This window comes from Aphelocoma coerulescens, unplaced genomic scaffold (genome assembly GCF_041296385.1).
Source record: "Aphelocoma coerulescens isolate FSJ_1873_10779 unplaced genomic scaffold, UR_Acoe_1.0 HiC_scaffold_39, whole genome shotgun sequence".
NCBI lineage: Eukaryota > Metazoa > Chordata > Aves > Passeriformes > Corvidae > Aphelocoma > Aphelocoma coerulescens.
This window is the reverse complement of record NW_027183733.1, coordinates 456459-473081: the sequence shown is the minus strand read 5'-3', so window position 1 is coordinate 473081 and position 16623 is coordinate 456459. Positions and strand designations below refer to the sequence as shown.

Genomic DNA, 16623 nt, shown 5'->3' with positions numbered 1-16623 from the left:
CTGCTGCCGCGCTTCTTCTGTTGCCAAGGGCAGCCGCGCGCTGATTGGCCGGCGGGTGAAGAAAGGGGCGGGGCAGAGCGATCAGGGCAATCCCAAGCACAGACTCGGGCTGGGCGGAGAATGGATCGAGAGTCGCCCTGTGGAGAAGGACTTGGGGGTGTTGGTGCATAAAAAGCTCAACGTGCCCCAGCCCCTTGCACTGTCACCCAGAAACCCCCAATGTCCTGGACTGACCTCACAGCGTGGGCAGCAGGGGACAGGGGGATTCTGCCCCTCTGCCCTGCTTGGGTGAGATCCCACCTGCAGAGCTGCCTCCAGCCCTGGGGTCCAGCATCAGAAGGATGTGGAGCTGCTGGAGTGAGTTCAGAGAGGCTGCAGAGATGCTCCAAGGGCTGGAGCCCCTCTGCTCCGAGCCGGGCTGGGAGAGCTGCGGGTGTTCAGCCTGGAGAAGAGAAGGCTCCGGGGAGACCTTAGAGCCATTTCCAGTGCCTAAAGGGGCTCCAGGAGAGCGGGGAGTGGGCCTGGAATGCCAGGACAAGGGGAATGGCTTTCCATTCCAGAGGGCAGGGTTAGAAGAAGTTCTTCCCTGGGAGGGTGGGGAGGCCCTGGCACAGGGTGCCCAGAGAAGCTGTGGCTGCCCCATGCCTGGAAGTGTCCAAGGCCAGGTTGGAGGAGCCTTGGAGCAACCTGGTCTGGAGGCAGATGTCCCTGCCCACGGCCAGGGGTGGCATAGGATGAGCTTTGAGGTCCCTCCATCCCAGACCAGTCGGGGATTCTATGCTGAGGAGAAACATCACGCTAGGGATGGCGAATCCAGGGAGTGCCAAGCTGCCACGGCATCATGTCCATTGGGTGGTCCCTGACAAGGCCAAAGGGCAGCTCCTGAGGAGACCAGGTCATCCAGTTGGGCCAAGACTGCAAAAGTGGGATGCCATCACTCGGTGCTGAAGGCTCACTGCCAGGTGCCCTGACCCTTGAGCAGCTGTAGAAAGCGGAGGCTTATGTGCCTTCAAGGCAGGGTAGCCTGAGCACACGGCTTCTGTCTCTCCTGCCTGTGGGTCTCCCCTGTCTGGGCAAGGGATGCAAGCTGAGCTGAGGCTGGACATGACATCAGTGCGTGACACATCCGTCAGCCTCAGGGACCATAGAAATGGGGGCTGGCTCCAGATGCATCTTCTCCAGAAGATGCATCGCTGCCACTCACTGTGACAGACAACATGGAGAATAGAAATTTTCGGTTGCAAAATAGAGCTTAAAGACTAACTAGCAAATTAGATAAAAGAATGTAAAAGTAGACACACAGGATGCTAAACAGAGCTGAAAGCAGTGGACAAACAGATAATAAGGAACCTAAGTGGGTTTTGTGACAAAGTTATGTAACAAGAAACACCAGTGCATGCCCTAAGAGAAGTTCAAGGCAAGGTCACTTCCAATTTTGGGGGCTCTCAGCGAATACGACCACCAGAGACCCCTTTAGACAACCCTCTAAGACCATAAAAGGACTTCCAGTAAGGGGCAGAGGTGGGTAAATTAGTTCTAGGAAAGTAATGTTTATGTATTAGCCCGGAAGCACCTTGTAATGAATGTGTATGATCCTGACGGAATAAACACCCGGTGTAAAGTTTCATGACACACATCTGCTTAGAGGAGACTTCCTCTGCATGTAAATATTAGTCGTTAATCAACAGTAATACCGGCTCCAGGGAGGATCAGTGAGTGGTGTCACCACAGCCTGGCCACTTCCTGCACCTGATCCAGCAGTACTGAGCCTGCTGGCTCGGGCAGTTTTCCATTCACTTGGCCGCTCACTCGGTCCGTACCTCACCAGTCCGGCTGTAAGGAGACTGTGTGGCTGTTGAATGGTTTGCAGTGTCAGCAAAACCCTCCCTGGTCCCCCATTATTCACAGAGTCCATCAGGTCGGCCAGCCATGATTTCCCCCGTGGTAAATCTGTGCTGGCTCTTCCCAGTGCCCTTCCCTCGCAGTTGCTTGAAAGGGTGTCCAGGACCATTTGCTCCATCACCTTCCCAGGGATTCCAAAGGAGCTGATTAGCCTGTAGTTCTTCAGATCCTCTTCTGTGCCCATCTTTAAGACTGGTGTAACACTCTTTGCTGTTCTCAGGAACCTCCTTCAATGGCCAGGCTTTTTTGAAGATGACAGACAGCTCCTGTAGCTTCCTCTGGTCCTCAGACCTGGTGGATGCCTGGCTCAAGAGCTCCCTGACTATTCTCCCCCTCCCCTACTGCTTCCACAGCAATGTCTGTTCACTCCTTCTGGATAACTTGATTCTTCTTCCACAATTTTTTCTTCCACATTCCTCCTTTCTGAGATGAGGTTGATCACAAGTTCCCCGCTCAGTTGATCTCCTGTCAGCCAGGGCTGTGATTCTGCTTTTCACCTTGCTAAGTTACCTTATTCTAAACTAGGACCTCAACCCCTGACCTTCTCATCCTCAGCCAGTTCTTGAGTGTTTCCAGGATCAAGAATTCCTCCCACTGGGAGGGTGGCCGAGCACTGGTGCAGGTGCCCAGGGAGGTGGTGGAGTCTCCATCCCTGGAGAGATTCAAAAGCCGCCTGGACACCTCCTGGGCAGCCAGCTCTGGGTGGCCCTGATGGAGCAGGGGGCTGGGCAAGGTGACCTCCAGAGGTGCCTCCAGCCTCCCCCAGCCTGAGATTCTGTGACTCGGAGAAAAAACAGGTTGCAGTTTCCTAAGGACAAATGCAAAAGCTCCACATGTGGCAGGATTCTCCTGCCCTCACCAAAGTGGTTCATGTCACGTGTCTCCCATCTGCAGATTCCTCCCTGGAGTGAGGATGCCCCTCAAGGTCACTCCTTGAGGCTGACAGAAATATTTGCCCACGGTCATTGGTTTGGGTGAGAAGCATCAATCTTTAATTATTAATTGGTTTTGCTGGCTTGAATATAACTGCTTCCATGTTGCTTCAAATATAATGCACTCTACCGGAAGTTATAGTTCTCTGTACTGGGTAGTCAATAACTCTGATAAAGGTCTTTTTGTGTAGTCGTAATAAACACTTTATTTTTCTATAAATATATCCTTCATCCTATGGAACACAGTTGTATAAAGGTTCAATTACACCTATTATCCTACAATCCTACAATTACACCTGCAATCCTTTAAACATAAACTATGGACAAAATCTGAGGCTACGACTGCATGCAGCTGCACCCTGTCTCCTCTCTGACAAGCCTAGGAAGTAAGGAGGTCCTTGTGACTCAACGAGAGCATCTCCTGCCTGCTCCCTGCACAGCTCTCCAGGGGTTCCTGCCGGTCTCGGGCCAGCTGTGACTGCAGCAAGGACACCTGAAAGAGGCAGAAAGCCCAGCTCAGACAAGCCCACGTGGGCAGGAGCATCCGCAGCCCCACGGTACCGGCTGTGGGGGCAGACACAGCCTCCAACTCCAGCCCTCACCAACACTCTGCCCTTGGGGAAGGGGAAAGGAACAGGCTCCCACACTGCCCCTGAACGGAGCTCAGATGATCAACAAGTCCAGTTCATGGCTGGCAAACCCTTCCCTCATACAACCCTCAGCCACCACAGGTCTGGGAGAGAGAGTTCCGACAGGATTTAGGAACCCAGCTCTGATTCCCAAAGCACGCATTCTGGCCACTGACCCCTTTCTCCACAGGCTGTGCCTCAGCACGGGGGCTGCAGCTCCCCTGAGCTACTGGAGGACTCTTGTCTTTCAGAGGTTGATGCATTTTTCTGGTCAGACTGGGAGACAGGCAATGTAAAGTAGTCTGGGGGGAACACTCTCCTAAAAGTTCTGATTCTCCTCCCTTCATGTTCATCCTGCACCTTGGATGGGAGAAAGGGTCACAGAAACCTGTCAGCAAACATGGGGCAAAAGGACCTCTGGACATCAAGGCAAGGAGATCTCTGCTCACAGACCCTCAATTGCACCAGACAGCACTGGGGGCAAAGAGCTCTCGCTGGGGGCTGTGCAGGAGAGGCCAGTGTGTGTCCGGGGACACGGGGCCAGGGAGGGAGGCAGCGGAGTGAAGGTGCCTTTGTGAAAGCCATGGGCTGCCACAACAGAGAGAACAAACAAAGGGGTGTGCCCACAGCAGGGACAGGGAGAGGCAAGGAAACAAGCAGAGGACTCCAAAGCACTGCCTGGGCACACGAGTCATGATCCAGAGGAGCCTGAGGCTCTGCAGAGGCAGTGAAAGCCCACTTTACCTCAAAAGTTCTCCTGAGCTCACGCTTCTCTGGCTTGTCTGCTGCTGCTGCTGCAACCTGGTCCCGCACACATTCCACACCCCTCCTGGAGTGCTCAGACAGCCGCTTGCCTTCTGCTCCAACAGCCTGCTGGGTGTTCAGAGAGGAGATGATTCCCTTATTTCAAACACCACAAGAGCTGTCCCTCAGAAATCTCCATCTCGGGAAGCATCCTCGAAGCTCCAGCAGTGCAGCTGCTCTTCAGCCCTCGCTACAGAACTCTGCTCACTTCAGTCCATCACTCTGCTCACCTGCTCCATTCCTTTCCACACCAAATCCAACCCACACTTGTTGCCTCCCCTTGCCTGGGCACGGGAGAAGCAATTCCCCATGCCCAGCTTTTGGCCTGGAGCTGATTTGAACAGCAGCTCCAGAGCTGCCTCAGTCATTCCAGGCGTGCCAGCAAACAATCTGGCAGCCAATGGTCTCTGGCTGGAGCCAGGCAGACACACAAGGCTGCCTGCTGCAGCCCGGGCTGCTTTGCCCAAGCAGGCCTAGACTGACAGGGATTTAGAATCCCACCTCTTCATGGGAAACTTCATTGGAATCTTTGAGAGACGTTGCAGTGGACTGAAGATCAGTGCCAGTGCCTACCTGGGGATGACTCTTTCCCTGCAGAAAGGCTGAGTGTTTCTTCAGAGCCTCTTTGGCAATTTTACACTTGGCCAGTGGAGCACACAGGACTTGAGCATTTCCTCTGCCTTCCTTTAAAGCAGCAGCCCCATGCTCCAACTCCTCCTGTTTTCTTTCATTTTCAGCGTCCAATTGTTGCGTTGTTTCCTTTCTTGAAATTTCAAGTGTTTTCATTTCATTCTTCTTTTTCAGATCCCTCATCTGCTCCTCGTACAATTCCCGTTCACGCTGCCAAAACAGGGAGGTCACTCATTCCCTCTCTCGGTTTGCTTTTCATACCAGATCGGGACTCCTGCCACAGGCAGGCAAAGGCTGCCCCTCTCTCTCTGCCTCTTGGGATGCCTCAGACCTTTGCTGGGACCGCCCTTGACGCTGAGTCTTTCCCAGCTCACTCAGCCCATCCCAGCTCCCTTTCTGCCCTTCCCCGACCTCTTGCAGCTCCACTCGAGTGTTCCTTTGGGGAGCAGCTGCCAGAACTGCAGCCAGGATTCCAAGTCCACGCTAAGCAGGATTTAGGCAGTGCCATGAGGATGTGCTCTCCAGCAGGGAGAAAGGGAAGAGCAAACACCCCCAACATTTCATTCCCTGCAGCTGGGGTGACAGGAGTGGTTTTTGAGCTCTCCTGTGTAGAGTTTCCATGGCACCATCCCCGAGAGCCCCACTGCCCTCTCTTGGAGCAGCAATGGCCACATCAGTCTGTCATTCTCTGCTGCCACTCAGGACGAGTTCTCCCCTTGCAGGCACACGTCCTTATCTGCATCAGCACTTTGCTTTTCTCTCTTTTCTCCCCACTGGCTGCTCTCTGATGGCCAAGGCCAAACACCTTTCTATTAACAGCAAACTTGGCCTTCTCACCCCTCGTTCCAGGTCCAGGTATTTGAAATCTGGACGTGGGTTTGGACACGAGGAATTGCCCAGACCATGCAATGTCCATAGAGACAGTGTGGACATTGAGAACTAGAGGGCACAAAACTCCAGCATGGAGGAAAACCAGCAGCCTCAGCACTAACTGGCTTTGACATGACTACGACATCTTTTCCTCCTTATTCAGAAGAATGCAGTTTGAAAAGCTCAGCTGGAAAGAGGTGCTCCTTAGAACTATTAACACAAGGGCCAAACATAGCTAGGAAATGGCCCTTCATGGCATCTGCCGTTCTCACCAGCACATCCTTCCTTTCCTTCTCCAGGCTCTCCAGTTTCCTCTGCAGAGATGCCACCTCCTGACAAAGAGTCACACCCTCTTCCTTCAGGGCAATGGCCTCTTTCTCCAGGGCAGTTTCTCGAGAGGTCTTCTGGTGTTCTGCCCTCCACATCGCTGCAGCAGGAAGGAGAAGGAGAATGAGAACAGCAAAGCAAAGGCAAACTGATGTGCATCCTGCAGGGACAACAGCACTGTCTTCTTGGCCTGCCTGTGTTTGCCAGCCCCTAAGGCCGCAAGGGCTTCCAAAGCTGACAGAAATGAAGGAAACTTCAAGGCAGAGAAAAAAGCAGGAATCCAAGGGGCAAGGTTCAGAGGAATAGGAAAGTGTCTTTCCTCTTGGGCTTGTGCAGAGTGAGCAGTCCAAGAGAGACAAAGGAGCGGGGATGCCTGTGCAGCCCTGCTCCAGAGAGGCCAATAGCCTGGGGGCTCTGGCAGGGCCTGGAGTTGGGGGGAATCGAGCTGAGGCATCCAGCTACAGCTCCTCAGCACAGACACAGCACCTGAAAGGCACCACCTGTGCACGGGATCAGCCATAGCACAGCCAGATGGCACTGCCAGCCACGGCATCTTCCTCGAGAAAAAGCTTTCACTGGCACTGGATGGAGAAATCTCCTGCTGGTTGTTCTTCCCCTCTGCCATCTCTGGGCACTTTTCCTCTGCATGGGATCAGAGAGCCCTGCTGGCAAGACGGGATGGGGCAGTGGGTGCGAGAGGAGAAGCTCTACCTTGCTCACTTTCCTCCAACTCCTGCTGCAGCTCCTGGTTGCGAGCCTTCAGATGGTCTATCTGAGCCTGCACCTCCCTCAGCTCCAGCTCCAAAGTCTTACACTGCGTGGCCATGGCCTCTGCTCTTTCCTCAGAGCTCTGGAGCCTCACATGCAGCTCAGACCCCTCAGTTTCCAGCTCCTGCTTCTCCTGAGTAGGCTGGGGAGCCGCCTTCTCGATCACTGCTTCCAGCTCGGCCGGCATCTGGAAGATGGATGCACAGAGCCTCAGGGACAGGGCTGCTCCTGAGGCAGCAGAGCAGGCAGTAGAGCAAGCAACAAAGGAGAAATGATTTCAGGCAAAAAAACATGCCCAAAACAGAAGGCACAGAGCCAAGGATTCCAGTGGAAACAAGTGTCCTGAAAATAGGGAAAGGGAGCCAATGGGCATCCTTGAGGCTGCAGCTCTGAACACCGGCTGAACTGGCTGCGCTGGAAGTGCCCTCCCCAGCCTGCCATAGCCACGTCTGTGTGCCCACATTGCTCGGTGCCCAGCACAGGCACCAACTCCATCTGGGACAACACTGCTAACAGAGGGATGGAGAAGCTCCAAAGGAGTCTGCTGCTGCTTCTCCTCCCACATTTCCTGCTGGGACCCGGGAGAGAACGGAGGAAAACATCGGCAGCAGACACCAGATCCAGCCTTGGCCTGTGGGTGCAGCAGCACCCCGGGGCAGAACATGGCAGCAGTGGATGCTGCTGGGAGGAGAAAGCAGTTGGGGCCTCCAAGCCAAAGGTGATGATGTGTGTCCCTGGAGAAGAGGACGCCAGGGCACAGATTACCTGGGTGTTGAGCTTCAGCACTTGTCCTGTGCGGTTTGCACAGAGCTGCTCGGCCTCGCGAAGAGCAGAACGAAATTGAGACACCTGATTGTTCAGTGCCTGGTTCTTTTCTTCCAGTGTTCTGAGGCACAGGTTCTTTTCCTCCAGAGACAGAAGCAGCCTAAAAGGGAAGCATGCAACTCATTACTACACGGTATCACATTTTAGGAACTCTTAGGACTCGCACCACCTCGGGGAAAACTGCTCTGTCTGATGAGGTTTGTCTAAACAACGTGGCTGTTTGTTTGTTCCCCCTGCAGTCACAGCCCAGCATGTGCCCACTCTGCTTTTATTCATGAAAGAATGGGGAGTTCCTGCCTACATGTCCTACCTTCTTCTTGAGATGGGAATGTGAATATAGACCTAACAAAGTCTTGCCATGAAGAGATTAGGGGAGAGGAAGAGTTTTCTTCTGACTACCCAGGCTCCAAGGGGGAAAGGTTTGGTCAACATGGAAGAGACATTTCCTTGCCCCATCTTGTATGTCCAGGTAGGAGGAGCAGCACCCTACAGCCAGAGGATCTCGGGGAAGTTCCCTAAGATTTACCAGCACCCATCCTACTTCCAGCTGGAGAAACAAAGGCCGATAGCAGAAGTGGCAACAGAGCCTTGGAGCACAACCTGATGGAAGATGCAGAAACCTGCAGGCAAGCAAGAGGGCCCTGCCCTTTCTTTGTCTTCTTCTCGAAAGAAGAATCCTGTGGCACTGAAGACCGGCAGGACTTGGTCAGCTGGAGGGGCCCCGCTAACCTTGGTCTTGTCTCTTGCATTCTTTGCACAGTCAGTATTGCCTGTGACTCTGGAGGCTGGCAGGGACCCTGCTTGAGCCCCCCCAGGCACCTGGGGGCATTTTCTGAGGAACGATGCAACAGAGACATTCTTGGTTCTTGGGTGCCTTTGAGGGGAATCTGGCCTAGGTCAGCAATCAGGGCCTTGAGATGGTTCTGCCAAGCAAAGGCATCAGGATGCCAGGCTGCTCCAGATCCCAAAGGCTTCAAGTTACAGGACCCAAGGCGGAGCTGCTGGATGTGTCCAGCTCCTTACACTGCAGCTTGGGCAGTGTTAGCACACCCACCTCACAACAGAACACACCCCTAGAGGGAAAGAGCTACTCCAAAAGCCTTTGTCTTCAGAAAAACTCTAACTGAAGGCTTGAAAGAAAAGAAAATGAAACACAACATCCAGACAACGAGACGCGTCTGCACGGAGAGTTCAGAACTCTGCCACATAGGAAATGCTGCCAGAGCCCCTGGCAGGTGCAAAGATGGCAAAGAGGGAATCCATTCCCACAAGGCAGAGTCCCACAGGCTTTCATTTACCTGGCTTTTTCCTTCTCTAGGGTGTTCAAGGAAGCCCAAAGTCCCGAATTTTGGCGTGCCACTTCTTCCCATTGACTCCTTTCCATCTCCAAGTTCTTCAGGTGCACTTGCAGCTCCTTGTTCTGATGTTCTGCCTCCTCCAGCATCTTCTGGAGCTGCTCAACCTGCAACAGCTTCTGCCTTGACTGCTTCTGGGCCTCCCTCACATCTTGCCGGGCTCTCTGAACAATCGTTGCCTGGGACTCTCTGGAGGCTGCCAGCTGAGATGTCAACTCTCCCACCTCCAGTCAAACAGAACAAAGCAGTCAGAGGCTACAGCCACAGCCTGTCACTGTCAGCCACAGCAGAGGCTGTGAGAAAAGGCAAAGGCCAACTTTCCATTTCTCCCTGTCCTCAGAGCACCAGATTCACAATGCATACGGACAACTTGTTTCAATCTCTACGTGGCCCACCAAGGGCACCTGAAAAAGCACCTCCCACACCAAGGCCAGCAAGAAGAGGCCAGCAGGAATCCGTGCTGATGGTTGCTGGCCAACAGCCCAGAGGACTAGCCCAGCTGTCCAGGGCAGCAGCTGAGATTCAGCAGAGCACCGAGGGTCCTTCAGAGCAGCTGCCAAGGATCCCAGAGCACGAGGCAGCCCCAGGGACCACCCCAGCAGCTGCTGCTCTGCCATGGAAAAGCAAGAAGGGCACAGACCCCCTGCTGGATGCTGCGGTGCCACTGCTCTTTCACTCACCTGCTTTTGTAGAGCCTCCCTCTGCTCAAGGAGGAGATTCATTTCCTCTTTGATGCCTCGTAGTTCTTCCTCGTGCCTCTTCTGCGCTGCCTGGATTCCCCTCCGAGCTTTCTGCAGCTCAGCTTGCAGCTTTGCCTGGATGGTCTGGCAACAAAATGCAGAGCAACTTCCTGCGACCTGCCCTCAGGCTCAGCTTTTCCCACTTGCTCTCTCAAAATCCCATTCCTTCAGCGACTTCTTTTGGCTTCTCTACCCAGCTCTGCTTCCATTGTAAGCCTTGCTTCCCGGGCCTGAGCTCTGGAGCTTGCCAGGCTCTGTGCTGCCAGGGCCTGAAGCAGCCCTTGCCTCCTGACTCCCAGCACCTGCCTTTTGTGCCCTTGCCACTGCCCTGCACTCTGTTCCCTGCCTGCTCAGACTTACCTGCCCCTTCTCTTGCTGCTCTTTCACCTCCTGCCTGAGCTGCTGCACCTGCTGGCAGGCTTGGCTTAGCTGTCCCCGAGTTTGGAGCAGTGTCTCTGATAAAGAATTCTTCTCCTTCTGCTTTTCCAGCAGGACCTGCACAGAAGGAAAGAGCAGAGGGCTTGACACTTCCCCTGCAAACTCTGTGTGGCAAGAGGCAAAGACTGATGGGCTCACGCGCTCTCAGAGCACTCGGCTGCTGCTCCCCTGGGCCACTGTCTGCCCTGGGGGGGACACAGCTTCCCAGAGAGTGACTTAGAACACAGCCCAGGAGACATCTCTGGGTTGCTGTTCAGAAATACTCCAGGCGAGTCTTTAAAAAGATTTGTCTCTTGTCAGCGTTCCCGCTGCGCCCTCCCTGTGCCCACAAAAGAAAAGTCCTACAAACTCAGTTTGGCTATGGACACCGACCAGTACACACCAAAAGAGGACCCTTAAGAGAACAGTGAAGATCCTCCAAGGTAAGTCTTAGGAAAACAGAGCACAAGAGCAGCACAAAAATCCCAACGGAAAGCTGATGTTTCTGCCGGGCTTCCTGTGAGAGGGCTCATTCCTGGGCCCAAAGATAGCCCTCTTCACCTTTCACCTCCCCAAATTCAATGTAGAAGACATGGAGGGCATGCTCCACACAGCCCCATAGCCTGCCATCTCCCACAGCTCCAGCCTTGCAAAAAATCACACCAATTCTCCTTGCACAATCATTACCTCTCGCTTGGCATTTTCAAATCTAGTTTGTTCCTCTTGTCTTTGAGCCTGCAGGGTGGCAACTTTCTGCCTCATCTCAAACAGCACCTTCTGGTGCTCCTGCTCTCTCTCTGCCTTCTCTTTTCCCCATTGCTGCAGCATCTCCTGTATGTCTGCATGGTACCTTTCCCGCTCAATTGCCTGAGGAGGGGAGGAAAAATCTTCAAGTTGAAGTCCCCAGGCAAGCTCCTCGCTGAAAAACGTGAAGCTTCATCCCTCCCACAAACCCCAACCTGAAAAGACAACAGCACTGGCTCTCTGCTCTCCAGAAACCGTGTCCTGTCAGGGAATTTAAAAGGAGGCTCAGCAGGTGCAAGGATCCCAGAACCATGGAATCATTTCTGTTGGGAAAGACCTGCACAAGCATTGAGTCCAACCATTCAGAAAAGGAGGTGTCACCTTCTGGCACCCTGATGCCCCAGTCACAAGGACTGAAGGACCGGGGCCTGTTCCATTTGCTTCCAGCCCAAAGCTAATCCCTCTGTCCACCGTGGGAGCACAGCAAGACAGGAACCGAGTTCCCACGCCTGCAGCCAGCAGCACTGTTGGCATCTGCTCCACGCTGGCATCTGCTCCGTGGCAGGTGGGACTCGGGGAAGATCCTGCCCTGGGCCGCCACGCTTTGGGTGGGCACTGCCCAAGCTGCTCTGGAACTCGCCTTACGCCCTCACGGAAGCCGTGGCTGCATTTACTGGCCCAGCACCATCCTGTGGGTCTTCACGCGCCTCCAAGTCCGAGCCGCCGCCTCTCCTGCCCGGCCCAGCAGCGGGAGGCCTCTGGCAGAGGACTGCTGCCCTTTCACACCCTCAGGCTCTGCTGGTGCTAAACCAGCCCCCAGGGCCAGCTTGGACAATTCAGAAGCGTATTGTCACCTACCAGGTCTTGCAGGAGCTTGTTTATTTCCACCTGCTGAGCAGTTCCCTGAAGCCTGAGGCTTTTGTGACACTGCTGCTCTACCTGCAAGAGCTGTTGTGCTGTGTCTTCCTGCTCCTGCTTCCTGAGAGCTCTCTCTGCTTCCAGCTCACGTTGGAGGCACTTCACTTCTCCTGCAAACACGACCAACAGCAAGATTCAGAGTCTTTACTGCCTTTACTGACTCAGGCCCTTTCAGTGTCAGCGTAGGAGGGCCCTGCCTCCAGCGCCACCGCTCCTCAGAAGCCCTGCAGACAGAGGAGGCTTTACAGCAGCTTCTCTAGGTGGGGCGGCACCACAAACAAAGCACACGAGGTTCTCACCTTGTAGCGCCTCCTTGGCCTGTGTGACTGTGAGCACTTGAGCCTCCAGATGGTTGCTGGTGATCTCCAGCTGGGATATCTGCTGCTGAGCAGCAAACAGGCTGGATTCCAGGCTCTCCTTCGCTGACCTACAGGTTGCAAATACGGAGAGACATGAGCTGCTCGCTCCTGACACTCCCGGGCAGTTATTCCAGGACAACGTGGCTCAAGATGCCCAGGCCTGAGAATGCAAAACGGGTCGCATGGAAACTTGTACAGAGAAGGCCCATTTGTGCCATTTCAGTAGCAAAGCAGGGCCCTCTGAGGGAGTGCCCAGGCCTTCCTTATGGCCTGGCACAGCACAGACAGCCCAGCCCAACGTGACCTCAACAGCCGAACCTTCAGCTGCTCTTCCTGACCTATGACCCTGGCTAGCTGTGCCCACACAGGCTGGGCCGAGGAGCAAAAGCCCAGCCTCTGCTCACAGCCCTTCTCTCATCAGCACTTCCAAGCTGCTCTGCAGGGGGACAGAACAGACTCTCGTCCTGGCTCACTCCTGACTTGTTAACTCTCTTCATCATGGACATAAAGGTACATAATTTTCCAGACACTCTGTATTTAAGAGACTTCAGAACTACTTTGCATGATACAGTAAAATCTCATGGTCATGGCAGCACTTGTAAAAATTCAGAACACCATGTTGTCTGAACAACAACTACCTGAATGCAGAGACTGCAGTTTAAGCTCCTGCACGGTCAAGGAATAGACTTGCCACCTTTCTTTTAGTGTTGCCAGCTAAGCAGGCAGTAGCCCAAGTCTTGTCCTTCTTTGGAGAGTGAGAGGGACCATCCAAAAGGACCTTGGCAGGTTTGACAGGTGGGTGCCCATCAACACAGCAAGAATCCCCAGGGGCTGTCAACAATTCCAAAGAGGTTTCCCTGCTGCTCTCTAAGCAGCTCTAGGTCCTGCCTCACACTTCTCAAGAGTGTGCTTGGAAGCAGAAGGCCCTCAGCATTTTCAGCAGGAGCCTCTGGCTTCCCCCTGAATGGCAGCATGCTACTGCCAACATCCCAAGGTCAGAGCCTGGAGTTCTGAAGATGAAGCTTCAGTTCTGAAGATCAGGATTGTGTCAAGCTACTTAGGAAGGAAAGAGGGATGTTCAATGCCCAGCACAAGGAACTAAACCCAAGAGAAACTTGAGGTTTCACTCAACAGCTGCATGGTTTAAGTACTACTCAATTCAGGGCCGGGTGGCTTGCTTTTGACTTCCCACACGAGTGTGCTTGGCGGCACAAACAGGAGCCCAAGGCTCACAACAGCTTTGCTGGCTTTAGATGTCAGAAAAATAACCTTCACATTGTGGCATATTTCTTTTTCTTGAGACTTCCATTTTCTGTCCATGCAAGGTAAAAGCATCCGGAAAGGGTCTCCTCCCTGCCTTTACCTGGTCTCTGCCAGCTGCTTGGAAAGGTCTTGTTGGTGACGCTCCATGGCTGCCAGTCGGCCCTCAAGGGCAGCCTTCTCCCGGCCCAGCAGCTCCTTCTCTCTGCACACCTGGGCCAGTGCGTGCCCTTGGCCAGAGGGCTCCTGGTGCAGCTGCTCCAGAGCCCTGCTCAATGACTCTTGCTCCTGGGAAACCTGGAAGCAGGACAAGGTACAGCTCGAGCCCTTCCTCAGGAGCCCTGTGCAGAGCCAGCCAGTGCCACCTCGCAGGCAGCCAGAGGACAGGGAGCTCCCATGCTCTGGGCTCAAAGTTTCACAGCATCTGCCCTCTGCAGCTCCGATACCCTGGGCTGCCAAAAGCCTCTGGCACTGTTACCTTGGAAGTGCTGTGTCAGGCCCTGCTGGCTTGCCTGGCACCAGATTGCTCCTTCCCAACAAACATCCCTGCCCCAAATTCTGTGTTGTCACCCAAAAATACTGCATCTTCCACAACTGCCAATACACTTGACTCTAAGCACCAGCAGTGCAGCTGCTGTTCAGCCCTCGCTACAGAACTCTGCTCACTTCAGTCCATCACTGCTCACCCCCACGTGTTGCCTCCCCTTGCCTGGGCAAGGGAGAAGCAGATCCCCATGCCCGGCTTTTGGCCTGGAGCTGATCTGAACAGCAAGCTCCTGCACAGCCAGCCCAGGGACAGGGAGCAAACTCTCCTTCTCCCAAACTTCAGAGCATTCCACATGGGAGCAGAGCACAATGTGGGCAACGAAGCCCACGGGGAGAATGAGCCTTCAAGCACTGCTGAGGCCACGAAACTCCTCCAACTCTTCTTTCCTGACACCACGGGCTTGTGGCTGCTGGGCTGGCTGGCAGCAGAGAGCCAGCTGCTCCCACCTCCTGCTGGCTCTGCAGCGGGTGCAGCCACAGCAGCTCCAGCACGGTGCCCTCTGTCTGCTCTGGAGCAGAGGAGCTGCCAGCCCTGGGAGCAGCGCTCAGGGCTTGCCTGGCTTGGGGAAAACAGCTCAGCTCACAGCTGCTACTCTGCTTTCTGAGGGACATGTGCCTTGCCAAGGGTTGTGTTCCTCCCACCAAGGAAGATGATGTTCTCACCTGTCCAGAAGTCGACCTGCTGTGCTGGGAAGACGGGGGAGCATCCACTCTAATGGTATCCGAGAGGTAAACATTCCCAAAGATTCTCTGGACACTCCTCCCTTCAGGTTCCACCTGCAGGTTGGATGGGAGAAAGGGTCACAGAAACCTGTCAGCAAACATGGGGCAAAAGGACCTCTGGACATCAAGGCAAGGAGATCTCTGCTCACAGACCCTCAATTGCACCAGACAGCACTGGGGGCAAAGAGCTCTCGCTGGGGGCTGTGCAGGAGAGGCCAGTGTGTGTCCGGGGACACGGGGCCAGGGAGGGAGGCAGCGGAGTGAAGGTGCCTTTGTGAAAGCCATGGGCTGCCACAACAGAGAGAACAAACAAAGTGGTGTGCCCACAGCAGGGACAGGGAGAGGCAAGGAAACAAGCAGAGGACTCCAAAGCACTGCCTGGGCACACGAGTCATGATCCAGAGGAGCCTGAGGCTCTGCAGAGGCAGTGAAAGCCCACTTTACCTCAAAAGTTCTCCTGAGCTCACGCTTCTCTGGCTTGTCTGCTGCTGCTGCTGCAACCTGGTCCCGCACACATTCCACACCCCTCCTGGAGTGCTCAGACAGCCGCTTGCCCTCTGCTCCAACAGCCTGCTGGGTATTCAGAGAGGAGATGATTCCCTTATTTCAAACACCACAAGAGCTGTCCCTCAGAAATCTCCATCTCGGGAAGCATCCTCGAAGCTCCAGCAGTGCAGCTGCTCTTCAGCCCTCGCTACAGAACTCTGCTCACTTCAGTCCATCACTCTGCTCACCTGCTCCATTCCTTTCCACACCAAATCCAACCCACACTTGTTGCCTCCCCTTGCCTGGGCACGGGAGAAGCAATTCCCCATGCCCAGCTTTTGGCCTGGAGCTGATTTGAACAGCAGCTCCAGAGCTGCCTCAGTCATTCCAGGCATGCCAGCAAACAATCTGGCAGCCAATGGTCTCTGGCTGGAGCCAGGCAGACAAACAAGGCTGCCTGCTGCAGCCCGGGCTGCTTTGCCCAAGCAGGCCTAGACTGACAGGGATTTAGAATCCCACCTCTTCATGGGAAACTTCATTGGAATCTTTGAGAGACGTTGCAGTGGACTGAAGATCAGTGCCAGTGCCTACCTGGAGACAAAGCCTTTCCTTCAAGATGTCCAGGTCTTTCTTCAGAGCCCCTTTGGAAATTTCACTCTTGGTCAGTGCAACACTCAGGACTTGAGCGGTCTCTTGCCATTCCTTCAAAGCAGCAGCCCCATGCTCCAACTGTTCCTGCTTGGCTTCCCTCTCCACTTCCAGTTGTTGGGTGTTTTCCTTGACACTTCGCATCTCCGGTGTTTTCATTTCATTCTTCTTTTTCAGATCTCTCATCTGCTCCTCGTACAATTCCCGTTCATGCTGCCAAAACAGGGAGGTCACTCATTCCCTCTCTCAGTTTGCTTTTCATACCAGATCGGGACTCCTGCCACAGGCAGGCAAAGGCTGCCCCTCTCTCTCTGCCTCTCGGGATGCCTCAGACCTTTGCTGGGACCGCCCTTGACGCTGAGTCTTTCCCAGCTCACTCAGCCCATCCCAGCTCCCTTTCTGCCCTTCCCCGACCTCTTGCAGCTCCACTCGAGTGTTCCTTTGGGGAGCAGCTGCCAGAACTGCAGCCAGGATTCCAAGTCCACGCTAAGCAGGATTTAGGCGGTGCCATGAGGATGTGCTCTCCAGCAGGGAGAAAGGGAAGAGCAGACACCCCCAACATTTCATTCCCTGCAGCTGGGGTGACAGGAGTGGTTTTTGAGCTCTCCTGTGTAGAGTTTCCATGGCACCATCCCCGAGAGCCCCACTGCCCTCTCTTGGAGCAGCAATGGCCACATCAGTCTGTCATTCTCTGCTGCCACTCAGGACGAGTTCTCCCCTTGCAGGCACACGTCCTTATC

General features: G+C 54.4%; 1 protein-coding gene across 1 annotated transcript in view; it reads right to left on the bottom strand.

Annotated features, from left to right (window-relative positions):
• LOC138101677 (centrosome-associated protein CEP250-like) overlaps positions 1-16623 on the bottom strand; it is a 93946-nt gene that overhangs the window by 32244 nt on the left and 45079 nt on the right. Inside the window, exons 16-22 of the mRNA XM_068999451.1 lie at positions 15755-16096; positions 13584-13777; positions 12198-12288; positions 9723-9851; positions 8986-9266; positions 7628-7787; positions 6873-7049 (exon numbers count right to left, since the gene is read on the bottom strand). Of these exons, the coding sequence (XP_068855552.1) occupies positions 6873-7049; positions 7628-7787; positions 8986-9266; positions 9723-9851; positions 12198-12288; positions 13584-13777; positions 15755-16096 (1374 nt within the window). The remainder of the gene's footprint in view (positions 1-6872; positions 7050-7627; positions 7788-8985; positions 9267-9722; positions 9852-12197; positions 12289-13583; positions 13778-15754; positions 16097-16623) is intronic.